Consider the following 27,718-nt stretch of genomic DNA (forward strand, 5'->3'; position numbering starts at 1 on the left):
TTCACTGTGCATTTGTATGGGAGGAGAAATAATTTATCAGACATTACTACTATCGTTATTTTTACACGCCCACCCACACACACACACACACGTGCACACACATATAAACTAACACACACACACCACTTAATTCTCATAGCTGAACACACCTTTATTCCAAGTACCTTGTTCTTTTAGTCTCTGTAGTGCAACATCAACATGCACTTGGACACACAATACTTCCCTAGATCAGTTGTAAGTTATTCTGTCTACAAAGAGTCACAATGGTCTTCAGAGAACAACAGCCTGTTCAGACTGTAGCTCTATGGCTTTCATCAGCAGTCAAATGCCCACAGTGCAGAGTGGCTTCAGAAGAATTTGACTGTCACTTTATGTTGTATTTTTCAGCTCTAAGAGCAACTCTCTTCCTCCGACCTGTCACAGCCTTCTTTGTGACACATTTTTGTTTCATTTTTTAGTGACACCCTAGATTCCAGACATAGTTAATTTGCCTCCTAAATAAACCCAGCCAAGCCATGACAAATAGCCATGGGGACCCAGGGTGGGTGGTGAGGGGGAGGGGCGATTGGTTTGGTGTCAGGCTTGCCTGTTCGTCTGTGAGGTTGCCCGGGCAACGGGGATCGTGCATCAGGAGTGAGTGCGGTGTTTTCAGAGCAAGGGATGAGGGATTACAGGAAATATGACATGACATTCTTGCCGGACCAGACCACTCTCTCCTCCTCTTCGTCACCCTCTGCACCAATTCCACCTTCTAAAGACATTCTCTCCTGCAGAGTGGCCCCACCCCACTCCCTGCAGCCGTGACATTATCATCACAATCAGACGGGGGACCTCTGACATCTGACCTCTCAGCGCGTGAGAGGAGGGGGTTGTATGGGGAGGGGAAGGCAAGCTGGCGTTCAGGGGGGCTTTAGGAGATGGAAGAGTAGCTGTATTAACTGTGCAAACTCTCTCCCAACATGCCAGCTTTAGTGGTGCTTCACTTTAACAGTAAACCAAGTCTTAGCGCCTTAGTGCTGACCTTGTACTATAGCCATCTTCATGGGAAAATCTTTCCGAATGGCATTTATAGTTGTTATGCTTAGATCCTTGATTAATTTTTATATTCCAGCAAACTATTTATTTTTGGTACACTGTTGCTGTGTATATGCACATTCTTGTGGATATTCCTGTGTGCCTGGCTCCTTCATGCTCAGCCCTGTGGCTCTTCCATTTCACTATTGTCTTTGTAAGTCTGGAAAAAAAGCCAAACAAAACTGAGTGGCCTCCAGTTTTTCTGAACCAGCGCAGACCAGTCACAAAGAAAGCAGACTATTTCAGTGAAAATCTAGATATGGATCAGTTCATCCTCTTTAGTCTAACCTGGAACAGCTTCAGTCTCCTTGCCGGGAGCAAGAGCCAGAAAAATATTTTAGCCTATGTTTTAGGTGGGGAGACCAGATAAAAAAACAAAGTAAAAGGTGAACTAACACCAGTTTAGTGGTAATGTTCCTGTGTTTAAAAAAAAAAAAAAAAAAAAAAAAAAAAAGAACAGATGAAAACCTATTGTTGATCCTGCCCAGGGGTTCCTCTCAAAAGAAAGAGACGATAGAGCCCGAGGGAGGGCAAAAACCCAGCCGTCACTGCCCTGTCATCAGCATCAAACAGCCTGTTTGAAGAGGGACCTTGTCCCCAGCCAGTGGTTCCACTGTGGGTGTAGAGTTACCATCTCATATTGACCTCCTTAGTGAGTCCAAAGCTTGTCTAAACTCCCATAGGACCTCTGAAGAGAGCTGTAGGAAGCCCTGTTTATATGTTTATCTCTACTTTTTAGTGTAGCAGGTTTAGGTCAGGCTTGCACAGTGTCTTCACTGCACATGTAGCAAGAGCAGCACATCAGCAGGGCAGCAGCTCCACTCCTCCACCTGTGTCTACACAGGATATGTTCAGTATTGAGTGTAAGTCACTCACTTTTTGGCAGCGCTCATAGCGCAATACACAATCACTGTAGTTGCATGCGTCAAATGGAAGAAGAAGCTGGATAGACTTGAGGCATAAAAATACACATCGGGTTGTGTTATATAAGTATCTTAAGATTAAAATAGAAGCATATCGGTTTCATCAGAAATGTGTGAGATGGAAACTGAAATATGTGGCCAAAACACCTCGTGTGTAGACAAGCCATTAGTGTTTTATCAAGATAACACACTGGTCTGTCAGTATAAAGTCACTGGGCAGAGGATGTGTTGTTTCATTCAAATACCACAGCTGCTCCTCCTATTCCGTTTATGTGTGCTGTGTGTGTTGTCCTCGATTTTCTCATGTCCATATTGGTTGGCAATTGTTAAGTTTCCAGACTGCTGTTTCTGGGTGTGTTCTTATAAGAACAGAAACAAGAGCTGAGGTGTGGAAAAATTGTAATAGTGGAGGAATGTTATCCGACAACTGAAGCTTTCCAGCTGGAAATAACAGAGTCTTTGCTTTATAAGACACAGAAAGACGGCCTCCCTCCATCTTCATATTTTAAAGTTTGTTTGTGAGTTTACTGTGTGTGTGTGACTCATCCCATGAACAATGCATTGCATGATTAGTAGGCTACTTAAGCTATGTTGATACAAATTCATCCCAGGGCCCAGAAACATTACTTATGCCAAGGCATGAGTCAGGCAGGAAACTTTGCCAAGGTGTCATTGGGCCTTGATTGCCAAACCCAGAGCATGATGAGAATTGGGCTACAATGGAGTTGGAGTGTCACAGCTCTGTTTCAAATAACTTAGTTTGTCAGCTTGTGATATGTTTTGATCAGCAGTCCAAAGACCTCCTAATATTTGTCTATGTGTGACTTTGTTTGTCCAGATGTCGTCCCGGATTCATTGGTCCTCTCTGTCAGCACCAGGATCCCTGTCATCGATCGCCATGTCTGAATGGAGCAGCTTGCAAGAGCCAAGTGGTCAATGGTATCCCACAATACTCCTGTGTGTGCCAGAGAGGGTTCAGAGGTACAGTACATCCATCAGAATTTGTCTTCATTCAAAAGATTTGGTCTGATCAGGGTACCCATGTTAACTGAATACAATTCACTATTTTATCTTCAGGCCAAGACTGCGCGAACATTGATGCCTGTGCCACAAGTCCCTGTGCCAACGGGGCCCGTTGTGCCAACTGGAATAACCACTACAACTGTTCCTGCCCACCTGGCTTCCAGGGAAAGAACTGCCGCAATGACATTGATGAGTGCCGCAAGCCTGGCGTGTGCCTCAATGGCGGCATCTGCATTAACACCCAAGGGTCCTTCCGCTGTCAGTGCCAACCTGGATACAGCGGGCGCACATGCGAGGTGTCCACACTGCCCTGTGCCCCATCTCAGTGCCTTAATGGGGGCACCTGTCGACAGATCAGCGACCACTCCTATGAGTGTGCTTGCCTACCAGGTAGAATAGCTCTCTTCTTTCATAACAGAACACACAAAGAATCAAAGTCTGTCTGCAGAGCCCACTGTTTTCCCAGGCCCCCCAACACAGCGCTAAAGGCATACAGATTTTCTCAGGCTGATGACGTAGCTGTTAGCGCTGTTGCTGGGATTTACGCTTCTGTCCCAGGTCAGCTTCCTGTCTGCTATTAATAGCTACTGATGGTAGATGGGATGGTGGGAGAGTTGAAGAGGCAGCCCGCCTGCACTCTACTCTACTTTGCTCTGTTCACAACTGAAGGAATTTACTTTATGGGCCTCCTGGTTTCCCACTGGGGAGCTGGCAGGAAATATCTCTTGCCAGAAAGGAAGTCATTGAAACTGTGAGAGATTATAAAACAAGCAAACACTGTGGGGAGTATAGACCTCTGAAGCAGGCAGGAGTCACGGCTGTTGCTGGCATCATATGGGAACCGTCATGTGAAGATGTAAACAATCAGACACCCTCTGAACCTTTTTACTGCCCACACTGCCCCACACTTCCTCTAGTGTGGGAAATACGACTCAAAGTTATCAGTAGAAATGTGTAGTGTCTGGAACAGGGACCACTGCATGTTTAATAAACTCCCATGTTTACACTCTCTTCATCTGTCTCAGGGTTTGAAGGACACAACTGTGAGAATAATGTGGATGACTGTCCAGGGCATAAGTGTTCGAATGGAGGAATATGTGTGGATGGAGTAAATACATACAACTGCCAGTGCCCACCGGAATGGACAGGTACAGATCTGTTTATCATATTTGAAATAAACTTCAAATATACATTATGTGTCATGATAAGTATGTGTGACTCCATATTTGTCATGTAACCACACTAGGGCAATTTTGTGCTGAGGACGTGAACGAGTGTCTCATGCAACCAAACGCCTGCCATAACGGGGGTACTTGCTTCAACACCATCGGCGGTCATACCTGTGTCTGCGTTAATGGTTGGACTGGAGATGACTGCAGTGAGAACATCGATGACTGCGCCATAGCCGTTTGCTTCAACGGTGCCACCTGCCATGACCGTGTAGCATCCTTCTTCTGCGAGTGCCCAGTTGGAAAGACGGGTATGTGGGTTAGTCAAAATGCCCCTCTTGAGCAGTCCTGGCTGCTAAATCGATGATAACTGCCATGTGCTTTCTTTGTCCACAGGTTTGCTGTGTCATCTGGATGATGCGTGTGTGAGTAACCCCTGCAATGAGGGGGCAGTGTGTGACACCAACCCTCTCAACGGCCGCGCCATTTGCACATGTCCTGCTGGCTTTGTAGGAGGTGCCTGCAACCAGGACATGGATGAGTGTTCAATTGGTAAGTCACTGGGGCTGTATACTCTCGCTTTCTCTCTTTTCAGTGTGTTTCATGTACTGATCCCCAGCCTTTTACCCACAGGTGCAAATCCGTGTGAGCATTTTGGGAAATGTGTGAACACAGAGGGCTCCTTCCAGTGTCAGTGTGGTCGGGGATATGCCGGTCCACGTTGTGAGATTGACATAAACGAATGCCTATCCATGCCCTGCCAGAATGACGCCACTTGCCTGGACCGCATCGGAGAGTTCACCTGTATCTGCATGCCAGGTATTCAGACCTGTTAAATTATATTTCAGCACTGCCAATAAAACAATACAGGACATCTCAATTCAGCCTGATGCATTCACATTGAACCAATAAAAACCATAGCAGAGGGGAACAGCTCGTTATTTAACCCGGACCTTCTAAAGAAGCATTATCTGCAGTGCTGCCATACCGACTGCCAGTGTAGACTGTTATGTAATACATTCCCATTAACATTTGGGGTATGGAGGCACTTCTCTACATTCAATACACTGTACAGCCAGACAGGGTATTAGCTTGGACTAAGTGATGGTTTGGACACTCAGTGACAAAAACACAGTGAAACTCTCACGCACAGCCCTACATGCATCCTGGGGTTTTGGGAACTATACAAATTAGAGCTGGGAGTTGGGTCTATAGGACTGGATGTGAGAGAGGGCGAGCAGTTAGGGGGAGGAGTGTGCTGTGAATACTAATGAGTGGTAGAGTGGTGGGAATGGAGCGGAACAATAGGGCCCCTCTGTGCTCCACTTTGCACCCCTCATACACACAGAGAGGGAGAGAGGCCTTTTCCCAGAGCCTCTCCCCCTCCCCCTTCATTTCCAGAGACAGGGCCTTCCTCTTCACCCTCCTCTTCATCAGCCAGCCTGGCAAAGCTCATGTGGAGCGGCTGATTATTTCTGATTCCACGCTAGCCTCTCCTCAGGGGCAGCACTCTGATCCACACTCTGTTTCACCTCAATGAAGGAGTCTTCCATAGTTTGCTAACAAAGAATGTATAACATGCATCTGGTGAATGGGACACTGACCTAGGGAGGGTTTATGCTTTACGGACAGTAGGGTGTGGTGACTTCAGGTCGGTAGAGTGGGAACACTAGGGATGCTCTAGGGATCTTTTCCCCAGTGTCCAAACAATTGCATGCACAAAATACTGGCCTGAACTGACATACCATACATTTCTAATTTTTATTATATCATTTATTTAACCAGGTTAAAGTTTTATTGGGATTAAAATCTCTTTTTCAAGAGTAACCTGGTCGAGAGAGCAGCAAGTACATAATTGAACGCAGTGAGTCTGTTTCAACTGCAAGAACAAATGCAAATTCAGTTTGAACTTGTGTCTTCCAGGCTACATGGGGACTTACTGTGAGATTGATGTTGATGACTGTGAGAGCAACCCATGTGTGAATGATGGCATCTGTCGGGACATGGTCAATGGCTTCACGTGCACCTGCCAGCCAGGTGAGACTTTTATGACTTGTATTTCTATTCCATGTGTTTATTTCTTTCCCTGTTAACCTGTCCAATTCAGTGTCAGCAGCAGTTGTAAAGAACAGAAAGCCAAAGTTTAAATGTCCACCAGAACCAGAAGAAGGAGGGTCAGCTTTGCTATTTCTGCCTGCTGGTGTTGAGTGCCACCACTCTTATAAAAAGGCAAGCCCAAAAGGCTGCCTATCCTCTTGCCTGAACAAAGACACTATTGTGACCCCCGCTCCCCTCCTCTGTGGAATGTGGAAGGGACAGCAGTCTCCCTCATCCTATCCTGAAGAGGAGGGGGGAACAGCAGTCCTGCTAATGAGATTCTTTTCCAGGTCCGCAATTTACATCTGGGACAGACGTCCCCCCACCACCCCCCATCTAGCTATTGAGCCAGTGGAGCTGATGCAGGAAGGAGGGGTGGGGGGGTTCCCCAGAAGAGAAAACAATCCCACTGTCTCCTCTAACCCCCCACCCCACCCCTCCCAAAAGCACCAACACACAGACCGTCCTGACACTGTTAATCAACTGAGCGGTGTGCTACCAATGCACCAATTCACCCCTGTCTGGGCACTGTGCCCACAGATTTCAAGCCTGCTCAGTTTCTCAAGCTTTTCAAGACAGTAGATTTGAGTTGTTTTCATTACTATTATTATTACTACTCTTATTATTATTAGTTTCTCCACACATTCCATATAATTTTATATATCACAGTCGTGTGTAGAGAAGGCATTGTACGGACAAACTTTACTATAACCTGAAGTGCGCTGAAGCTGCATAAATTGCATTGTGCTGCCCAGTGATTCCATACCACCTGATAGCATTGTTCATATATTTTCAGATCCACCTTGCATGCACTTAAAGCATTATCAAGGTCACAGATTTTCTGGTGCATTTGTTGTGGTCATCTCAGCACTGGTCCAAGTGCACGGATGACATGTCCTTAACCAGTCGAGACACTCTCAAACCCAACCTTAGCCAGACGTCACTAATCTAGCCAAAGACCCCTGCCCTTCTTAGAACAGACAGAACTGCCCTCTGACCTGAGCATGGACCCTTCCACTGGACCCTCTTTCTGACCCTTCACCTATGTGTTTGTATGTCCCAGGGTTTACTGGCACCATGTGTCAGATCGACATAGATGAGTGCGCCAGCACACCCTGCCAGAACGGAGCAAAATGCTACGACCGGCCCAATGGGTTCGAGTGCCGCTGTGCTGAAGGTAAGGGCTTCTGTATCTAATAGTTGTCACTGAACAGTTGTAGACAGTACACAGCTCAAGGAGTCTTCCCAGGCAGACGAGCAGATGCGCCTTAACCACTTGTTGGGCTGTGTTTGGTCTTTGTTAAGTGTTCAATGTTTTGGGGGGTCAGCTATTTTCTGGACGTCTGCTGGCGAAGCAGACTGACTTGAGGCCCCTAATCCCCCTCTTTCCCTCATCGGCTCTCAGGATCATGGGGTCACTGAGGACCAGCAGTTGCCAAGAAAGGAGCCTTGGTCATCACCTCGACATCTGTTCATCTGTTAAACCCCCACACACCACCTTATGCTGCATCTTAACTTTCATTCTTTTACATCCATTCATATCCATGTTTCAATGCAAGCCCTGATACAGTGAACTATAGTAAGGTTGCATGTATGAGCTGACTGTGTGTATGTATTGATATTTAACATGTTTGTTTGGACCTATGTCTACGGAGGAGCCTGCTTCATTGTTTCAGTGGCCAGCTGCTTGGTATTCCCTGTGTTTCTGGGCCCCTTCTGTTGAGTGAAGTGGCCCTGTTTGACGTGGCGCAGTCTATTGTTACCTCCGCCACTGAGAACAAAAGCAGGGCTGGGAGGCCTGTGTAGGGCCCTTCTTTACTGCTTTGCCCAACTCAGCACTGCGCTGCACACATACCACACAAACCAACACTTAGTTGTCTAACACACAGGCACCACAGTGATCAGAACCCAAAACTCTGGAAGGTTTTTATAAAGAAAAATTAGAAACGGACAGAGGGAGTTTAACACCATAACAAGTAAAGTGGGTAAAAGAGGAAAATCTGAAATTCAAGGAAAAACTTAAATCAATGAAGAAAAATGTTTTAAGACGGACAAGGGAAAGCCAAGATCAGGTTGTCGAGCAAAAGATTGAAGCTTTGCTGCGTCAAATGGTCAGATAAATGCCTTAACATTGGAGATGGGACGATGCATTATTTGATGATACAGGGTTTAAGATTCAATTCAATCATGATATAATTAAAAATTCAATGACAACAATGTATGACTCCAGAATACTTACACTCGGCACGGGGTTGATTTACATGTACAAAAACAAATGTATATGCAACTAAGTGCAAATACTATTTCTCAAAAATACGACAACCTCTAAATAAATAAATATGGGTAAAATAAAGGGTCAACAAAACAACTGGGCTGAACATTTGAACAGCCAGCTAACTGCAAGAAACTGACAGTGTCCATCTGGCTATGTCCATATTTCTGTCATTGTCTGTCACCACAGCGGCAGTGTTGTGATATGGCCTGTCCAACTCCCATTCCACTGCAGCCAAATGAAGCAATTCTGCAATGTTAGCTCCCGTGTGTGATTCAAACAGAGGGCAAGTTTTCAAGACATAGTCAGCAATCTCCCAGTTCCCCCTCCTAATGAGCGCTGTTATTTTGACATAGCTCTGAATGGCTGGGGAGGTCCATCCATCTGTTGTTAGCAAAATACAGTTAGTCACTTTGAAGGTTTCCATAACACATTGTCTGGTTTCTTTGTTAAGATTTGGTATGACAATTCTAGAAAAGTGTTTGCTTGATGGAACTTGGTGTTTCAGTTCAGCTCTCTCTGATAATAGAAAATGGCTGTAGGTTGGTTGGTTGCCTTGGTAATTTCTTTAGCCTGCTCAGTTGTTTGTGGAAGAGGGGTAGAAAATGATTTCAGCAGTTTTGTTTATTGTTGTTTGGTCCCGTGACACTTTTCGCTGTTCTTTTCCTTGGTCGTGTCTTTGTGGTAGAGGTGTACATTCGTGCTTATGTTGGTGGTGTTAGATGTTGCATAAGGCATTATCGTCTTGCACAACTTACAAGACAACAACAACTCTTTAATTATTTTCCCCACATTTCACAGGAAAGACAAAATACTGCCACACCCATGACCCATGAATGCAGGTGGAGCACTTTCCATGTCTGTATTACTAGCATTGCTTCCTGCTGCTACCATCTTTAAGGGGTGTAGTTCTCAGGAGACGGCTTTCTTATAATAAAGGCAGTTGCGCCCTCTGCAGTACAAAGTATGGAATAGGCCAGGAAAATCATGTATGGTTGACAGTGTATGGCTATATACCTATGTTCTGTTACCATAATGGCAAAACTAAGAAGTAGCTGACCCACAAAAAACCTTGCGAGACCTAGTGATACATTTTGCGATGTTTTTGTGTGATGATATATGGACTTTCAATACATTTTCCCATCTCTCCTTAATATGAATCTCCATTTATGCTCTTTTCCTCTTTTAGGTTATGAAGGAACACTCTGTGAGAGTAATATCAACAACTGTCAGCCCGACCCATGCCACCATGGCTCGTGCATAGATGGTATTGCCAGCTACACCTGTAACTGCGATGCTGGCTACACAGGCTATCGCTGTGAGAACCAGCTCAATGAATGCCACAGCAACCCTTGTCAGAATGGAGGCAAGTGTGTGGACCTGGTCAACAAGTACATCTGCCAGTGCCAACATGGAACCTCAGGTAACAGGAAAAATTAATTATTTTTAAAAGTTCACCAACTTTTACAGCAAATTTACTGACACTGTGGGCTACACTGTCATATGCTTATTTATATTTTCTGTACTTTCTGTACTGTAAAATGTTTATAATATTTCCACAAGCCTAAAGTAGTAATTTCTCTTGGTCAACACAGGCACAAACTGTGAAATTAACTTTGACGATTGTGCCAGTAACCCTTGTGACTACGGCATCTGCAAAGATGGCATCAACCGCTATGACTGCGTTTGCAAACCTGGCTTCACTGGTGAGGCCCTCTTAAAATGAAAGCACAAATGTGAGATGAAAAAATTTGTCCTGATTGGAAATGTTGACAAACACACTTTGATTGTATCTAACATCTTTCCTGCCAGGTCCCAAGTGTAATGTGGAGATAGATGAGTGTGCATCTAGCCCCTGTAGGAATGGGGGGACATGTGTGGATGAAGAGAATGGATTTCATTGCCAGTGTCCTGAGGGCTTTAAGCCCCCTTACTGTTACTCCCAGGTGGACGAGTGTGGCAGCAGCCCCTGTGTCCATGGCTCATGCAGGGATGACATCAACGGGTATGAACTGTTACAGCCTTCGTCATGTCAAATGGCTCATGTTATATCAAGGCGAAACTACAAGTATCACCACTTTGCAAGGTTGTTGCTAATCCCACAGGTTTCAACTTGCCCGTCAGTTCGTTGTTATTTCACTTTTACAACTTGGCATCTTTTGATAATTGACCACTCCTGTATTTCTAGTTACCGCTGTGACTGCGAGCCAGGATGGGTGGGAAAGAACTGTGATCTAGACAGGAACGACTGTTTGCCGAGTCCCTGCCAGAATGCTGGCACATGCATCGACCAGCTCAATGGCTTCACTTGCAAGTGTCGTCAAGGCTTCAGAGGTGAGAGGATGGCAAAGTAGCACAAGAAAGTGAAGTTATAACTCAGTATCTTATAGACTTTATTAACATCTCATAGTCTAAATTATTCCTACCATGTCTTCTATCATCTTCCTCCTCCTGAATGGCATGTACCTCCCCCTAGTGGTGTATTAGAAATGTGCAGATAAATTCACCAGTGTCAGGCCAAGACAGTCCTACAATATATTTTAATGTCTCCCCTGTGCCTCCAACAGGTAACCTATGCCAGGTGAACATCAACGAATGTGCTTCCAGTCCCTGTCTGAACAAGGGTACTTGTGTGGACGGTGTGGCAAGTTTCACCTGTCTGTGTGAGCTGCCTTACAGTGGACCCACATGTGCTGAGGTCCTCACACCTTGCTCCCCTAACCCCTGTGCCAATCATGCCGTCTGCACCCACACACCAGACTATTTGGGATATCAGTGTAACTGCCAACCAGGATGGCAAGGTACGCAAATTTTGTACTTAGTATCTCAGTGCCTGCTCATATATCGTGAGATAATCTGTCTGGAAGCTTACAGAAAGTCTTTGTGCGTATACACTTTTTCACAATCTTGACTTAAACCTCATTGTATTTGTCCTTTTGTATTTTTCAGGTCAGTTGTGCAACGTAGATGTGAATGAATGCATCTCAAACCCCTGCAAGAACCGTGGGACTTGCACTAACACACTTGGAGGCTTTGTGTGCTCCTGCAGAGCTGGATATACTGGGCTTACCTGTGAAACAGACATCAATGACTGTGCTCCTAGTGAGTGGCCATGAAAACTAAGTGTGCTGTATTACTGTAATTGTCTGAAATACAATACCAGGTCCATGCACATTTACTGTAGTTGACCAAAGTCGCCCTCTCCTTTTTTTTCCAACAGATCCATGCCTAAGTGGAGGTTCCTGCACAGATGGTATGAACTCTTTCCACTGCAGCTGCCTGCCAGGCTTCACTGGGCCTCGCTGTGCTTTAGAGATCAATGAATGCCAGAGTTCCCCTTGCAAAAATGGAGGCACATGCACAGACTATGTCAACTCTTACACCTGCACCTGTAGGCCTGGCTTTACTGGCATTCACTGCGAAACCAACATCCCTGATTGTACCGAAAGGTGTGTTTTTGTTTGAGTCTCTGAAATATCTCATGATGTGTTTTGTCAACCTGCTTTTATAAACATATATATAACTATTGAATATGATGATAGTACTTGAAGATTTAAATCAATATTTTTACTCATATTCCACAGCTCTTGCTTCAATGGTGGGACATGCACAGATAAAATCAATGGCTATACCTGTACCTGCCGCTCAGGCTTCACTGGCTCCCACTGTCAATACGAGGTCAATGAGTGTGACTCCCAGCCGTGCCTCAACGGAGGCATCTGTCAAGACGCCCTAGAGTCCTTCCGTTGCTCCTGCCCCAAGGGCTATACCAACAACCGCTGCCAGGTACACGCACACTCGCGGATACTCTTTACTTGAATCTTGGTATTGTTAAGACCATGAGTATTTAATACATGTTAGTTTTTAGACCAATTAATGCTGATCCTTTTCCATCTTTCCCCTCGCCTACTCAGACACCAGTTGACTGGTGCAGACGCTCATCTCCCTGCCAAAATGGAGGACGCTGTCGCCAAAAGGATGCCTACTTCATCTGTGATTGTAGTAATGGCTGGTCTGGACGTTACTGTGACATCCCTAGGGTCTCATGCGAAACAGCTGCGCGGCAGAGAGGTATTTTGATGTTCTGTATATGATGACATTAGACATCTTGGTCTGTTTATGTTATGACTGGATAATTAAAGTTCAATTTTCTCCCAAATCTTTCTAATCAGGGCTCCAGACAGATGACCTATGCCACCACGGTGGTCACTGTGTCAACACTGGGAATACCCACTATTGTAAATGTCCTGATGACTACACTGGAAGCTATTGCGAAAGCCAAGTGGACCACTGTGAAGACAAACCCTGCCGCAATGGCGCCACCTGTAGGGGCTATGTGGGAGGGTACCAGTGTGATGTGAGTCCATTGCTTTATCAATGTTATGCTCTTCTCTGTCAGAATTCAGCAAAGTCAGCATTCACATAGTGCTTCGTCACAGTTGTGGAGATTAGGTAATTGTCATCTGCATATCATTACAGTGTATGCCAGGATATACTGGACAGAATTGCGAGATAGAGATCAATGAGTGCCAGTCTCATCCTTGCCAGAACGGAGGCACTTGCATTGATCTGGTGGGACATTACATCTGCTCCTGCCCCCCTGGCACACTGGGTATGCATGCACATATTAAACAGAAACATATGTTTATTACTAAAGAGACTTCACGATATGTGACTAAAAGATAATGAATATAACAGTGTATATTAATCCTCTCCTTTAAAGGTGTTCTCTGTGAGATCAATGAAGATGACTGTGCTCCACCCCTGAGGCTGCGCAGTGCTCCCCCTAAGTGCCTGAACAATGGCACCTGTGTGGATAGAGTTGGTGGATACCGCTGCAATTGTCCCCCTGGATTCACGGGAGAAAGATGTGAGGGAGACATAAATGAATGTCTCTCTAACCCCTGCAGCCCCTCCAACAGCCTTGATTGCATCCAGCTGCCCAATGACTACCAGTGCATCTGCAAGCCTGGCTTCACAGGTTAGACAACTGCCAGCAGCTCCCACCTGGCTCCTCAATATGCATTCTCTTTGTGCAAAATACTCTCTTCCAATTGTGGAGCTTTACCATCTATGTGTTGTTTTTAGGTCGGAGGTGTCAGAGCAGGTTCAGTGTATGCGAGTCTCAGCCTTGTCAGAATGGAGGAGCCTGTTCTATATCCAGCAGCTCTGCACTGGGATACACTTGCACGTGTCAGCTTGTAAGTGTCAGTTCATATACCTAACTCCTAATTAGAGTTTGTGCTGTGCAGTTTTTCTTGTTGGTGTATTGAAAGTTTACAATTTAAGTGCCTGAATGATGTCTATCTTTAGGGTTATACTGGGCCCAATTGTGAAAGAAGCCTGTCCTGTCGGGAGCTGTCCTGCTACAATGGAGGTAGCTGTGCACTTACCACGAGGGGGGCGCGTTGCTCCTGCCCTCCAGGTTATGGCGGCCCCCAGTGTCAGCATCGTAGTAATGAAGGCTGCTCCTCCCAGCCCTGTCGGAACGGAGGGTTGTGCACAGAAGAGACCAGCTTCCCATACTTTCACTGCCAGTGTCCCAGTGGTTGGGCAGGTAAGCGGTGTGAGCAGAGTAGCAGAGCCACTGATGCCCTAATGCCGTCATGCCCTCGAGCAGACTGCCATGGCAAAGCCAACGATGGTGTTTGTGACAAGGAGTGCAACACGTTCCCCTGCCGCTGGGACGGCGGCGACTGCTCTCTAGCGGCGAACCCTTGGGCTCGTTGTACAGACCCTCGCTGCTGGCGTGTCTTCAATAACAGCCATTGTGATGAGTCCTGCAACAACCCGGACTGTCTGTATGACAACTTTGACTGCAAAAGCAAGGAGAAAGTTTGCAAGTGAGTTTACTTTTACTGTTAACAGGATTCCCCAGTTTTTTCGGTGCTGATTTGGGGGAAAAAAATAAACTTTAGCTGATCATTCTATTTGTGTCATCTCCAGTCCAATATATGAGACCTACTGTATCGACCACTATGCCGATGGGCGGTGTGACCAGGGCTGCAACACAGAGGAGTGCGGCTGGGATGGCTTGGACTGCGCGGGGAAGGTTCCAGAAGACCTTGCTGATGGTGTCTTGGTTTTGGTAGTCCTACTGCCTCCAGAGGAGCTTCTCCGCACCAGCACAGCTTTTCTGCAGAAATTAAGTGCTATCCTCCACACTTCACTGCGCTTCCGTCTGGACCGCAACGGAAAAGCCATGATCCTCCCTTACACCCGCCGAGAGGCACGCCTCAAGAGGGAGCTGCAGCCTCATCACGAGATCATCGGGTCAGTCAGGCATACAGCTACAAAAACAACAACATAAAACATGAAGTCTTTCCTGTAGATTGTAGATTGTACATTATACTAAACACCTGCCTCTCTGTTATTCCTGTAGCTCCAAAGTGTACCTGGAAATAGACAACCGTCTGTGCATTCAGGACTCCGTGGACTGTTTCCCTACAGCAGACAGTGCTGCAGAGTACCTGGGAGCCCTGTCAGCTGTAGAAATGCTCCGCTTCCCATATCCTCTCAAAGAAGCCCGTGGTGAGTAGGGATACATAAAGAACACAAAAAGTAGTTGTAGGACTAATGAGGTGCAAATATGTAATTTGTACTTCTCTTCTCTTTACAGGTGAAAAAGTTCCATTTGAGTCTGGAACCATACCCCCATGGATCAAGCTGATGCTGGTGGGGATAGCTTCTCTTTTCATTTTAGTCATCCTTGTGATAGGCATGTTGATTGCTCGCAGAAAGAGAGAACACAGCACCCTATGGTTCCCTGAGGGCTTCTTCCTAAAAAAGGAACCCAGCAGCAACAAGAACCGCAGGGAACCTGTTGGCCAGGATGCTCTGGGATTGAAGTAAGTCACTTGTGTTCAAATGTTAACTGAATTGCTTTAGCAATGTGCTTTGGAATTGTTTTATACTTTTTTGGTGGGGGTTAGCATGGTTTAACATATTTGTATCTGTTAAACAGACACATGCCAAAAACTGTGGAGGAATCTCTCCTTGGAGATCACAGTGACCAGTGGATGGACTCAGACTGCCCCGAGGCAAAAAGGCTCAAGGTCAGTTACGCAGCTACTTCACATTTATAAATTGTCCTGAACAATTTACATAAACACAAGCACAAACTCTGTATGTAAATTTTGCAACAGCATGTCAGCCTGCATTTATAGCAAGTCATGAAATTGTGTTCTCTCCTTCTGTGATTGTGTGTGTTCAGGTTGAGGAGCCAAGTATGCTCTCGGACAGTGAAGATGCAGTGGACAGCAGACAGTGGACACAGCATCACCTCGCAGCCGCAGACATTCGTGTGCCTCCCACCATGGCCCTCACCCCACCTCAAGGAGAGTTTGAAAGTGACTGCATGGATGTTAATGTCAGAGGCCCAGGTTAGTAGTGAGATAATGATTTAGTTTTCACACTAGAACTGTGATTTACACATTTATACTTTTTTATACTTCATTTGTATGATCTGTTATGTTGAGTACTTGAATAGACATAAACTCACCCACACCTGTTTTAATCTCCCACCAGATGGTTTTACACCTCTGATGCTGGCATCATTCTGCGGAGGCGGCTTAGAGCCTGAGATAGCAGAGGAGGAAGAGAATGAGGAGTGTTCAGCCAACATCATCTCTGACCTGATCTACCAGGGCGCTTCCCTTGCTGCGCAAACAGACCGGACTGGTGAGACAGCACTCCACCTGGCTGCCCGTTACGCCCGTGCTGATGCTGCTAAGAGGCTGCTGGATGCCGGCGCAGATGCCAATGCTCAGGACAACACAGGACGTACCCCGCTACATGCTGCAGTGGCTGCAGATGCACAGGGTGTCTTCCAGGTAAACAAACACATGCTGTTCATTGGTCACATCAGAGGTAGAAATGCCTATAACTTATTTTAGCTCACATGTTATATAAAACATAAGGTTGAACCCAATCTTCCACCCTCCATCCTAGATTCTGATCCGAAACCGGGCTACAGATCTCGACTCCCGTATGTACGATGGCTCCACTGCACTGATCCTGGCTGCACGGCTGGCAGTAGAGGGCATGGTAGAGGAACTCATCACTTGTCATGCTGATGTCAATGCAGTTGATGAATTGGGTACGTGTTTGTCATGTTTCACTCAAGTGAATGTCCAGAAGCAGATTCTCCTGTTTGGCAACAATATTTACGGATACTATAGATTTGTAATGTCATTGTTTGTCGTCTCTTTTTTAGGTAAATCTGCCTTACACTGGGCTGCTGCAGTTAATAATGTGGATGCAACTGTTGCCCTACTGAAGAACGGTGCAAACAAAGATATGCAAGATCTCAAGGTACGCCATCTACCACACTGTTACCACACTTTCAGCATTGGCTTAACTAGAGATATATATGTGTCTAACACTGCCTCTGTTTTGTTTTTCTTTTCAGGAGGAGACCCCTCTGTTCCTTGCAGCCCGTGAGGGCAGCTGTGAGGCTGTGAAGGTTCTGCTGGCTCACTTTGCAAACAGAGAGATCACAGACCATATGGACAGGTTGCCAAGGGACATTGCTCAGGAGCGTATGCACCACGACATTGTTCAGCTTCTTGATGAGTACAATACAGTGAGAAGTCCCCAGGGCCATGGAGGGGCTGGACACCACCTCACTGGTGGACACACTCTGTCTCCTCTCATGTGCCCGCCCAGTGCCTTCCTGCCTAGTCTGAAGAACACCCCACAGGGCAAGAAGAATCGTCGGCCTGGGGCCAAGGGTTCTAGCCTGGGAGGCCCGCATGCTTCCAGTTTGAAGGAGTCAGTCAAGGCCCGCAATAAGAAGCTGACCTTGGACATGCAGAGTGCCTTACTGGAGAGCTCAGTTACCCTGTCCCCAGTTGACTCACTGGACTCACCCCACGGGGGAGCTAGCAACGCTGGCTACATCACCAACCCCACTTCTCCTGTGGCGATGCAGTCACCAGGGCTCTTCCACTCCTCCATGTCTGTTCCAAACACCCCAATGGTACATAGTAGCATGTTGGAGGGAGGTGGGCCCTTTGCTGTGTCTCTAGCACAGCTCAATGACCTGGGAGCTGGAGGAATGTCCTTACAGGGACGCGTCTCCATGGCCTCTGATGTCAACCATGGCTATGTGCTGAGTTCAGGCCAGATGGGGCTCAACATGGGCATGGTCAGTCCTGTCAGTGTGCCCTTTGACTGGCACAACCGGATGACCCCCTCCTCCCAGTGTGGTCAGCAGGTGGTGAATCTTGTGCAGAGTAGCCAGGCGGGCATGCACCCCCAAAGCCCAGCCATGCAGCAGCAGAACATGCTGATGCACCAACAACAGATCTTCCGTAATCCTATGCTGCAGCCCACTCCTGTTACCTCCACACCCACTATCAGCCCAGTCAAGCTGCCCTCCATCGCTGAGCAGCAGCAACAACAACAGCAGCAGCAGCTCATCAACCACACCATCACCAACCAGCAGAGCATGGCCCGCATGGGCACCTCCACCCCACCGACTCCTCAGACCTCACAACCTCCACCATCCTTCTTCCAGCAGCAGCAGATGCCACAGCAACCTTCTCAGCCCCAGCCCCCTGCTCAGCCTCCACAGGCAGCCACGCCAGCAGCCCAGCCCACTCAGGCTCTGCCCTCCCAGCCAAGTAGCAGCACTGCAGGAACGGAGGATTACCCAACCCCTCCCTCCCAGCACAGCTACTCATCCGCAATGGATGCCACGCCCAAGCATTACCTCCATTTGCCCAGTGAGCACCCGTATCTGACACCATCCCCAGAGTCTCCTGAGCCCTGGTCCAGCCCCTCTCCTCACTGCGTCTCCGATTGGTCAGATTCCACACCCAGCCCAGCAGTTGCTGGCCCTGCCCAGACCCAAATTACTCAAATCCCAGAGGCCAATGGCAAAATGCAGGTGTTTGCATGAAGATCCTATGGCCTCTGCTTGAAAAGGGACCTGGGGTAAAAGAATTTGTGGACTGGCTCTTGGGCCTGTCTGTGTTTCTATGTGTCAGCCTGTTTCCAAGATTTTCATTGGATTTGGATTGACTATGTTTATCACAAGGACCGTCTGCTAGTGATTTTTGCAGAGAAAAAAGTAAAGGGAAATGTGTGTTGTCTGAAAAAAACAGCAGACAATTTAATGAAGTAATTCTGTCACAGATGGACTTGTTTTTTATTATAAAAAAAAAAGTATATGAAGAAAACCAAGTCTTTCATTTCAAAGACTTAGGGATACTCTCCTTTAAACTAACAAACATTTAAAAAAGTAGATAAGAGAAAAAAGTAAAATGTTGAAGGGAATTCATTTATTTTTATTTATTGTTTTTATCTCTCTGAACTGCTTTTTTCTTTAGGTTTTTGTCACCCTCTTTCTGTCCCCCAGCTTCTCACATAATGTGCCACCCCGTCTTATTTTATACAGACCGCCTACATTTAGCCAGTGTGGCCGGTAAAGGAATATAATTCATTATTCAGACCAGTTAACAGACAGACAGAGGACTTTTCACCTGTTGACTGATATTTATTCAGGCCAACAACAGCTGGTAAAGATGATAAACTGGCTCTAGCAAATATATATTGAGAGTTGCTCAGCAGTAGTGATATGTTCTGATTTGATTGAATTGTGGTAATTGATTATTTTCCATATGAGTATTATGAAAAGGAATGTAGATTAGTGTCTCTGAAGCACTTCAAGTGACCAGCTTCACAGGGCAAGTGTGGGTACAATACAACATTTAACCACCGTGGATATTTATAATACATGGGTGGCATTTAATCCATGGCAATTTTACTTATGACTTTTCAAAATAAATGAGCAGAGTAAAATTTTAGGTTTAATGCTCCCATTTCATCTGCAGCTTCTCACTGACTTTACAGGACTCTTACCTCCAGGTCTACTGCCAGCCCTGATACCCTCAGTTTTGAAGCTTGTTTTCATTCACTTTAAGAAAGAATTGTTTGCCTAAAATCAGCCTCTCACTGCCCTTTTTTAGTTTGTGTATTAATTTTTTGTTTGTTCCAGTTGTTTTGTACTCTGTATATTTGTGGAAACCATGGATACCTTTTTTTTTAACATCACTTCGGATGTACTAAGCTATGCTTATCAGCTGCTATTTTATATCACTCTTCCCTGCAAACATTCCTACATTTTGCCTGTCTTGTTGAGTCTGGACTCTGTGCCTTTTCAGCAGCATCCAACACAGAAAAGAACCAGATGACAGATAGGTGGAAGTTTAATTTGGTGAGGTCGCATCACGTCCTTCCCTGGACTATATGGAAACATTCCTGGACTATGTGTGGCAGTTGAGGTCTCGTTGACACTCTCACCTCGTGTCTGGTACTGTCTGTGGAGGAGAAGTGGTCAGTGTGAGGGTGTGGCTGCTGGGCTGTGACTGCTTATGCCCTGTCACTCCTCAGGGAGGTGTTTTATGGCATGCAGTGGGACAGTTCCCCTGCATCTACAGTAGCTTGCAGTCCAGGGGCCATGGAGTTGCATCTTAAGATGATTGTTAGAAGAGACTGAAGTTAAAAACACTACTATGTAGTGCTGCACCCTTTAACCTTTTGCAAAATTCTGAGATGACACTCCCAGTCATCCAACTAACACCTTGTGTAATGTCTGACCAACTCTTTATCCTGACCTGAGTGTGCAGGATAGAGGTCATCCTCTCTTTTACACACTATGGACATTTGAGCATAAAGTCAATTGATAATTGTAGAATTTTGAGAAAGTAACCATTGCATTTTCATCTTGTGACAAGGCCACCACTCTTTGCTACTACTATTGTGGTAATCTAATACAGCCCCTTACTGTGTCATAGACTGAGTTTATCTTCCATTCATTGTTTTATCCTGTTCACTATAGACTCAGCCACTGTTCTGTCAGACCTGGGAAACATGTTGTTGTTCACAGTCCAGTTCAAATTTTACTGTTTATTGTTTGTTTTTTGTTTTTATTATTTTTATATATATCTGGTCTTTTTAATTTCCCTACCAGGTCGCACTAAGTGTTTTTGTACATTTCAACCTCCCAACTTCTGTTTGTAAATATGTTTGCTCTGGGTAGATCCTTGCTTGAGAAGTCTTATGTTTCTAAAATGATTGTTATGTACTAAAAAGGACAAAAATAAAATGTATTTCATTTAGCATTATTTGAAGCTGAGGCTGTGACTGATATTTTATTGGTCTTGTGTTATTAGAACAGTCATAGATATTGTCTATCATTAATAATTTCAATACTTGTTTAAAAGTAGTTCAAAATCATTGTACATAAAACTTTTCCACAGTTTTTCTTTCTACAGTCAAAAGTTGTAAAATAAGTTACTTATAATAAAAACTGTAGGGAACTACATTTTTTTGTGTCCTCGTGTTCAGTGATTATTTCATATTTTAAAGGAGGATGTTCATGAATTCAGGTTCCCACAATCATAAGTATGAGATGTAGCTAAGATGAATTACATGGTATTTTTATAGTCTGAAATGTTACTTGTTCAGTCCAATACAACAGCCCTACAATAAGTGTTATCATGGTGATTCTTAGGTTTGATAATTAATTTTTGATTTCTGAAATCAGAATTTGTGATAATATTGTATAGGATTGCATTATATTCTATGTTGCCTGTTGTTTTGTGCTCCAATACAAGCAACAGCCAAAAAGGTTACCACAAGACACCTCTTGATCTGTCTGCGTCAATTTACATCAACAATGTACAGTGCAAGCTTCACAATGTTGGTATTTGTGGCAGACTTATATTAGATTAGATTGTATATGTAGGTGATCAGGTTATTGTGTCCACTTCCATCAAATGTACTTTCATACTGAAAGACTGAAATGGAGATAGAAAGATAGGGATAAAAATAACCAACTCCTCATTCTAGTACACCCCTCTGTCCAAATAAGTACCGAATGAAATCTCCTGATTTATTTTTGGCTGTGAGTAGCAGCTGCTACTGGTAATTAGTCAAACCAAGGAAATCAACAAGGCTTTAATGTCTATGTGAACTTGTACACAGACTACTACTACTGACTGTTTACTTCAAGTTCAGCTTGCTCTGTAAGTCTGCTATACAGGAGATTAAACCCAGAAAATTACAGTGCCAAACTAGGAGACACCCCTTAGGATTACCATCAAATTACTACATCAGAGCAATAATGGTGAGTTTGGTGTGACTGATGCACTTTACTGTATTTTTCACTAAAACACTATCAGAGAAAATATTTCTGGTTCTTACTGCAGGTTTTGTGTTTTCATTACAGGATTTTATTGTTTTACTCCTCCTGATCCCAGTGGCAGTCTGCTCCCCAGTGTTTCTCCCAGTTGACTGCACTGACTTGTACAACAGAGGTTTCGGTCAAAGTGGGGTTTACACCATCTACCCAGGAGGACCAGTCTCCCCAGTCCAGGTCTACTGTGACATGGGCTGTCAGGATGAACCTGATAGCGGTAAATGGACGGTATGTGTGTTTATTATTCAACCTTTAACGGCTGTTCATCAAATAATTTTAGACTTCATTTCCACTGCAGGATATCTCATTGCACTTTGTGTCTTATGTTAGGCCATTAAAAATGAGTGCCAGTGAAAAAACTGAAAAAAAAAAATATTAATGTGAAATTAGCTAGGTTAGCCAACACATGCAGCCAACTGAGCAACCGAGTAGCATTAGTTAAGAAAATCTAGCCATAAAAAAGTAAGGTAAATATAGAACCTTTGGCCTCAATTTACAGTGGTTGGGCTACTACTTTGCTCGATTATGCATAAGCTGAGTGAGAAAAAGGGATTTGATATTTTCACATCTAAAATCACTTAGCAGCATGCTATGATTTGAACTTAATATTTTTTGATCAAGTAGGGGGAAAGTAATTCTTTTTAGGACCAGTTTAACAAAGCACAGCTGGTGACACATTATATTGGAGCACTGCCCCTAACTACACATTCCACTCCAGGTCATCCAAAGAAGAAAGGACGGCACCGTTAACTTTTACCGTGGATGGGATCAGTACAGAACTGGATTTGGACAAGCATCTGGAGAATACTGGTTGGGTAAGACTTAAGAAATCGGTGATTTAGATTTTGGTGTTATTGCATGGTTGCTCTCAAGTATATTGTATAAATTGTTTTTTCTTTATAACACTGCTGAAGGAAAAGCAATTGATTTTGAAAATAAACTTTAATTCAATGAATTTAATTGTTTTTTGTTTTTGTGTACACAACTTTTCTCCAAAGTGCCTTTGTTCCATCCTTGTGTAAATGTTCTCTGCCAGGTCTGGAGAACATTCACCTCCTCACTCTGAGGAAGAGCTATCAACTGAGGGTAGACATGGAAGACTTTGAAGGGGGAAAGACCTTTGTCCATTATTCCACCTTCTCTGTGGGTCCAGAGCTGGAGGGCTACAAACTTAGTCTTAGTGGCTTCACAGACGGAGGAGGTGGTGAGTCTCATAGATTGTGAAATGGTAGGTTCAGTGTCTGTCACTAAACATGCAAGTGCAAGATCAATCAATTTCCTTTTTCTTTTTTCCAGGGGCTTCACTAACTGCACATAATGGTCTCAAGTTTTCTACATTTGACAAAGACCAGGATACTCATGCTAAAAACTGTGCCACGCTATACCTGGGAGGATGGTGGTATGGAGAATGTCACACTGTTAATGCCAATGGTCTTTACTCGTGGGGCAGCTCAACCTTTGGGATTGGAATCAATTGGGAGTCTTGGAAAGGATATGAATATTCTCTGAAAGCCATTACAATGAAGATAAGAGCCAGTGACAGTAATGTTAGCAATTAAATATTTACTCTTTTCTTATTTTCAAATATGGCTGATTTATTTTGTTTCGTCATGTATTGATTTCTTTGATTTCTCTCTGCCAATATGAAAGATCATATGCAGTGTGGTGCTATCAGTCCTTACTTAACTATTTTTGTAATAATAGACTCATTACAGCACTGTGAAACATATCATTTCTGTATTGGTTTTATTTCCATGCTCTTATTTTCCTTAAAATTTAACAGTCAAACATATAATATTGTTACTTCATGAGAGCAAAAAATCAAAGAGTGGTTATGTTTCACATTTCTGTTACTATACAGTATTTACCTGTAAATATCTGGAGAAAGTTTAAAAGTTTAAAATATTGCACAGCAAGATATAAAGTCAATACATGTCAGGTGCATATACACAGTACACGAGGAATCATTACTATTTTTGTAGTTGCTGTCTCACACAGATAACAGACAGACAACATCCAGTGGCCCCCGATCCAAGCTCCTCAGAGGGAAACTTCTGTCACCTTACAGCTGGATATTATACAGTGACAACAAGATGTATATACTACACTACAGTCAATCACTGACTCCTTAAGCGTAACATTTATGGTCTGTGCAACTCGACAGTCAAATCTTTATTTCTTCCCTACCCTCTTCTGCAGCATGCGCAGCACCCCTAGAGTAGCATTGAACACGCTGTCATGTTTAAAGATCATCTTATAAAAGGTGTCCAGAGGCAGGCGACCTGTTGGATCTGCATGTTTCAGTGCAGTCATGGGCATGTACAGGCGGTTGGTCTGGTGGCGCAGAGGAGGCTGCTTGGCTGTGATCACTTCAACTGTTTGCTGAATGATAAAAATAAAAACATTTCAACACTGGAAGGGACCTCCTTGTGCATTTTCACAAATCCAGTTATTTTTAGTGACCTTTAAACTCAGATAGAAACAAAACTGTAATCACTTGCCTCGGCCACTTCTTCTGGTGTCTGGCCTAACGAGGCAAAGACCTTTCTTGAGTATGGGAGGTAAACTTCACGGAAGATTTTGGCGGTCTCCTCGTCTGTTCCTGATAGATCCATCTTCTCTGCATCTTCATACACTTTCCTTTCAAACTCTGTCACCACTGGGCCAGGTTCCACTAGAGTCGTCCTTGTCACAGAGATATAAAAGGACACACACACAGGACCGCTGCTGCATTACAGTTGACAAGTTGTAAAAATCCTACTGCTGTGTGCGTACAGATATCTCAAGTTTTAGGCTGAATCAAGCTGATAAAGAAGATGTATTTTTCAGGACTTGTAATTACTTGATGTTAAACTTCAATGCTTGCACTGCCAGACTTTCACAAAATCCTTCCACAGCAAATTTGGAGGCAGAGTAGACATCATTGAACAGAAGCCCTGTGTAGAAATATAAAGAAACCTATTAGTAACCTCTTAGAGCTCTTTTATTTGTTAGCTTCTCCTGAAATCTCACTGACACAAACAAACACACCCTGTATTCCCATGACGCTACTCATCACCACAATATGCCCGCTCTTCCGTCGCTTCATGTCAGGCAGCACCTCTTTCACCAGCCGTGCCAGCCCGAAGAAGTTTGTGTCAAAGAGCTCCTTCATGTCGACGATACTTTGGCACTCCAGCGGTCCAATCATGCCAGTGCCTGCATTATTCACTATAACAGCAGAATATCCTGTTATTACACTGTATGCTTGTGGAGAGAGCTTAAATTCACTTATAAAATGTCTTTGAGAATGAGAGGGGACAGACCAAGAATATCCACCCTTCTGTCTGGCAGGCTGTTGACACACTCTCTGATGGAGTCTTCACAACAGGCATCTAACTGTTTGATTTCCAAGGTTTTATTTAAGGAATCACCAGCTGCTTGTTCCAAAGGCCCCCGTTTCCCAAGATCCCTCATTGTGGCAACCACTGCCTCAGATAAATAATTAATATACTGGGTGTCAGTAGTTTTAAATATCTCTTTCATCTACAGTATTTCATTTATTTGGTTGAGGAGAGTGAATGGCTTACCTTTGAACCGTTTAAACTCATCTTTAGCCAGCCGTGCAGCCACAGCTAAGCCAATGCCAGAGGAGCACCCAGTCACCAACACCCTCCTGGTTCCCATGGCTTTTTGACCTCTGATCTCAAGGGTCAGGAGGATCCTGAATGCTCAGTTAAAAAATGCTGTGGACAAGGAAATGTAGCTCAAGCAATATTCCTCTCACAATATGATGTCATTGTTATCAATTATGTTATTTTGTGTTGAATTGTTGTAATTCCCCTTTTGGTGAACTTTTTGTTCAGTTACTGATTTCTGAGTTTGCCTTGAATGCTTTTCTAAAAATCCCCAGAGCAAGTGCATGAAAATGGATGTGAGACAGTGATAACAACAGCACAGTAACAACTAGAAGGGCATTCAGAGAGCACAGACCTCTGCCAAGGCCAAAGTCAAACAACACACACCGGACTGCATCAAATTCATAGTAAACGATCCAAATCTGCCCACAATCTTATGGGTTCTTTCCTGGCCCATGGCCCATCCCTCCCAACAAGTTTGGTGCAAACAGGCAAAAATCATCTTTATTTCTTTTGTGAAATCACTGCATGCTGATGCAAAATAATAAATCTTCTGAGAACCATTTGTTCCTCTGGGAGCTGACCCAAATGCTACAGCTTGATGTTTGCAATGTAATCTCATTGTGCTTGCACTGCAAATATCTATATAATAAGTCAGTCTTAATATCACATTTGGCCATTTACACATAAATGGGAAAACTGAAAACTGCACCATGACTTCTAGGTAGAAGAGCCGTTGCTGTACACAATTGATTTAAATCAAAATTCAACAAATTAAGTAACTGGATGTGTGAAGCCGACTTTGGCCCAGTGAGGCACCACTGAGGCTAGTTTGGTATTTGTTCAAAGATTATATTGGCTGTGATCTGATTTATCCAGGAATGCCTACAACAGCAGCTGTAGTGCATGGTACACACAGGCCCTTAATTCACACATGAACCTTGTGACAGGTATGGTCAGTATTTTTGAAATGCACAACCTGACAATAGAAAAATAACAATTTTGGATATCCAGACCCACCCATCAGTGTGTGGTAATTCGTTTTTATGAAAGTATTCACTAGGAAGGTATTCAGTTGCTTCTTTATGACCATTATTTGCTTCCACAGAGCTGGAGCCAAGTTTAACCTGACTGCACTGGGGAAGCTGATCTATAACAATGCATCAGATTGTATAATTAACTACAAACTGATGTAGTGGAGTCAGATCTGTGGAGTATAATATTTCTATCTGGAATACAATGAATTATTGCATAAAATGATCATATTCAAGTACCTCAAAATTGTGGTTGAGCACAGTACTTGAGTGATGTACTGAGTTAATTGTAGGCAATATCATCCAAAGTGCACATACATTACAGTGTCATCACAGGGACTCAAATATACGAAGAGGTCACTATAAACCGTAAGTACTGAAGAAACTGTAAATCCCCACAGGACGAGTTGACTACAGTGAAGTCCAGACGTGTAGGTCTGCTTGTAGGTGGTTCTGTAGTCTACCAACCTGTAGAGCGAGCAGCGCGTCCTCCACAGCGGTAGATGTGGGAAACAGAGATCGTGATAAACCAGTTGATCGATAAACTAACGCTACAGCAAGCATTCAGGCAGGAGGGACGTCATGGCCAAGTCATATGGGGACACGCGGCTACATAAGCCGAGCGATTACCTAAATGGGTCACACAGTCCGACTCAGTTTGTGGGAGTTGTAGTTCTCTGAGTGACATAATGCATGCCTGTATGCTATCGAGGAAGATTTATCTCAATATTATTTGTGTGGACACACATTGACAAACCGTACGTAAATGTGTAATCTGTAAATATAAAAAACCTTCCACAAATACAAAACTTCAAGGGCGTAGGTTTGGTCCCAGCATCGATAGGGACTCAAGAACGCTACCCCCCTCCAAAACAAAGAGATTGACTTTTTAATGCCGTCAACCAGGCGGTTTATTAACATAGAATATCTGAATTTACATTCAGAAATGCCCATATGCAAATGTAATATATGTACATATGTTGAATTTTCGTATATGAGATATATGTACATATGAAGTAAAATCATACATGTACACAGTATAGCCTAAATATGTAAAACTTACATATGAAACCTGTTAGAAATTGCATATATCATATATTGACATGAATGCCTACCTAAGAGAAACATTTATTTACGTATGTCTGTTTATGTTATAGGTTTATATTATAGACCTGTGCTACATAAATATATATCAATCCCAAAGACTGTAATAATATGTTCATTATATATGTAAATAGAAAATATATTCATTTATGGTTACATTTAATAAGAAATTATTAAGAAAATGATATACAAACATTA

The 27,718-nt window shown here is 44.0% G+C and overlaps 3 protein-coding genes across 3 annotated transcripts in view; 2 read left to right on the forward strand and 1 right to left on the reverse strand.

Moving 5' to 3' along the window:
- The window catches only part of notch3 (notch receptor 3), a 30,297-nt gene extending 9,608 nt beyond the window's left edge, over positions 1 to 20,689 (forward strand). Inside the window, exons 3-33 of the mRNA XM_023401416.2 lie at positions 2,836 to 2,978; positions 3,075 to 3,410; positions 4,046 to 4,168; positions 4,267 to 4,500; positions 4,586 to 4,741; positions 4,823 to 5,008; positions 6,113 to 6,226; positions 7,350 to 7,463; positions 9,748 to 9,981; positions 10,154 to 10,264; positions 10,371 to 10,563; positions 10,747 to 10,892; positions 11,126 to 11,359; positions 11,508 to 11,660; positions 11,779 to 12,007; positions 12,143 to 12,344; positions 12,473 to 12,629; positions 12,731 to 12,915; positions 13,038 to 13,170; positions 13,282 to 13,539; positions 13,647 to 13,759; positions 13,872 to 14,401; positions 14,505 to 14,831; positions 14,941 to 15,089; positions 15,178 to 15,406; positions 15,523 to 15,613; positions 15,772 to 15,940; positions 16,086 to 16,390; positions 16,509 to 16,656; positions 16,774 to 16,871; positions 16,969 to 20,689. Coding sequence (XP_023257184.1) covers positions 2,836 to 2,978; positions 3,075 to 3,410; positions 4,046 to 4,168; positions 4,267 to 4,500; positions 4,586 to 4,741; positions 4,823 to 5,008; positions 6,113 to 6,226; positions 7,350 to 7,463; positions 9,748 to 9,981; positions 10,154 to 10,264; positions 10,371 to 10,563; positions 10,747 to 10,892; positions 11,126 to 11,359; positions 11,508 to 11,660; positions 11,779 to 12,007; positions 12,143 to 12,344; positions 12,473 to 12,629; positions 12,731 to 12,915; positions 13,038 to 13,170; positions 13,282 to 13,539; positions 13,647 to 13,759; positions 13,872 to 14,401; positions 14,505 to 14,831; positions 14,941 to 15,089; positions 15,178 to 15,406; positions 15,523 to 15,613; positions 15,772 to 15,940; positions 16,086 to 16,390; positions 16,509 to 16,656; positions 16,774 to 16,871; positions 16,969 to 18,462 — 7,294 coding nt within the window. The 3' untranslated portion in view covers positions 18,463 to 20,689. The remainder of the gene's footprint in view (positions 1 to 2,835; positions 2,979 to 3,074; positions 3,411 to 4,045; positions 4,169 to 4,266; positions 4,501 to 4,585; positions 4,742 to 4,822; positions 5,009 to 6,112; positions 6,227 to 7,349; positions 7,464 to 9,747; positions 9,982 to 10,153; positions 10,265 to 10,370; positions 10,564 to 10,746; positions 10,893 to 11,125; positions 11,360 to 11,507; positions 11,661 to 11,778; positions 12,008 to 12,142; positions 12,345 to 12,472; positions 12,630 to 12,730; positions 12,916 to 13,037; positions 13,171 to 13,281; positions 13,540 to 13,646; positions 13,760 to 13,871; positions 14,402 to 14,504; positions 14,832 to 14,940; positions 15,090 to 15,177; positions 15,407 to 15,522; positions 15,614 to 15,771; positions 15,941 to 16,085; positions 16,391 to 16,508; positions 16,657 to 16,773; positions 16,872 to 16,968) is intronic.
- Positions 20,690 to 21,492: 803 nt separating this feature from the next.
- LOC111651487 (microfibril-associated glycoprotein 4-like) lies at positions 21,493 to 24,183 on the forward strand. Its single transcript, XM_023401428.2, has 5 exons — positions 21,493 to 21,693; positions 21,796 to 21,993; positions 22,484 to 22,580; positions 22,802 to 22,969; positions 23,062 to 24,183. Exons 1-5 carry the CDS (start codon positions 21,691 to 21,693, stop codon positions 23,322 to 23,324), a joined length of 729 nt encoding a protein of 242 aa, XP_023257196.1. The 5' UTR covers positions 21,493 to 21,690; the 3' UTR covers positions 23,325 to 24,183.
- Positions 23,495 to 26,993, reverse strand: LOC111651486 (retinol dehydrogenase 8). Its single transcript, XM_023401427.2, has 7 exons — positions 26,885 to 26,993; positions 25,335 to 25,490; positions 25,071 to 25,232; positions 24,796 to 24,975; positions 24,608 to 24,701; positions 24,267 to 24,450; positions 23,495 to 24,147 (listed from the first exon to the last, which is right to left on the reverse strand). Exons 2-7 carry the CDS (start codon positions 25,429 to 25,431, stop codon positions 23,938 to 23,940), a joined length of 927 nt encoding a protein of 308 aa, XP_023257195.1. The 5' UTR covers positions 25,432 to 25,490; positions 26,885 to 26,993; the 3' UTR covers positions 23,495 to 23,937.
- Between the last annotated feature and the right edge of the window lie 725 nt (positions 26,994 to 27,718).

The sequence above is a fragment of the Seriola lalandi genome, unplaced genomic scaffold (genome assembly GCF_002814215.2).
Source record: "Seriola lalandi dorsalis isolate HSWRI2012SDOR001 ecotype SW California unplaced genomic scaffold, Sedor1 jcf7180002053680, whole genome shotgun sequence".
Lineage (NCBI taxonomy): Eukaryota > Metazoa > Chordata > Actinopteri > Carangiformes > Carangidae > Seriola > Seriola lalandi.

What these genes read in the sequence shown, in the direction of transcription:
- LOC111651487 (XM_023401428.2), top strand. An exon ending in CTGATAGCGGTAAATGGACG is followed by an intron (nt 21,994 to 22,483) that starts GTATGTGTGTTT and finishes ATTCCACTCCAG; the next exon opens with GTCATCCAAAGAAGAAAGGA. An exon ending in CTTCACAGACGGAGGAGGTG is followed by an intron (nt 22,970 to 23,061) that starts GTGAGTCTCATA and finishes TCTTTTTTCCAG; the next exon opens with GGGCTTCACTAACTGCACAT.
- LOC111651486 (XM_023401427.2), bottom strand. Translation starts at nt 25,431, where the DNA reads ATGGGAACCAGGAGGGTGTTGGTGACTGGGTGCTCCTCTGGCATTGGC. An exon ending in TGAGTTTAAACGGTTCAAAG is followed by an intron (nt 25,233 to 25,334) that starts GTAAGCCATTCA and finishes TATCTGAGGCAG; the next exon opens with TGGTTGCCACAATGAGGGAT. An exon ending in GCATTGAAGTTTAACATCAA is followed by an intron (nt 24,451 to 24,607) that starts GTAATTACAAGT and finishes CTCTGTGACAAG; the next exon opens with GACGACTCTAGTGGAACCTG.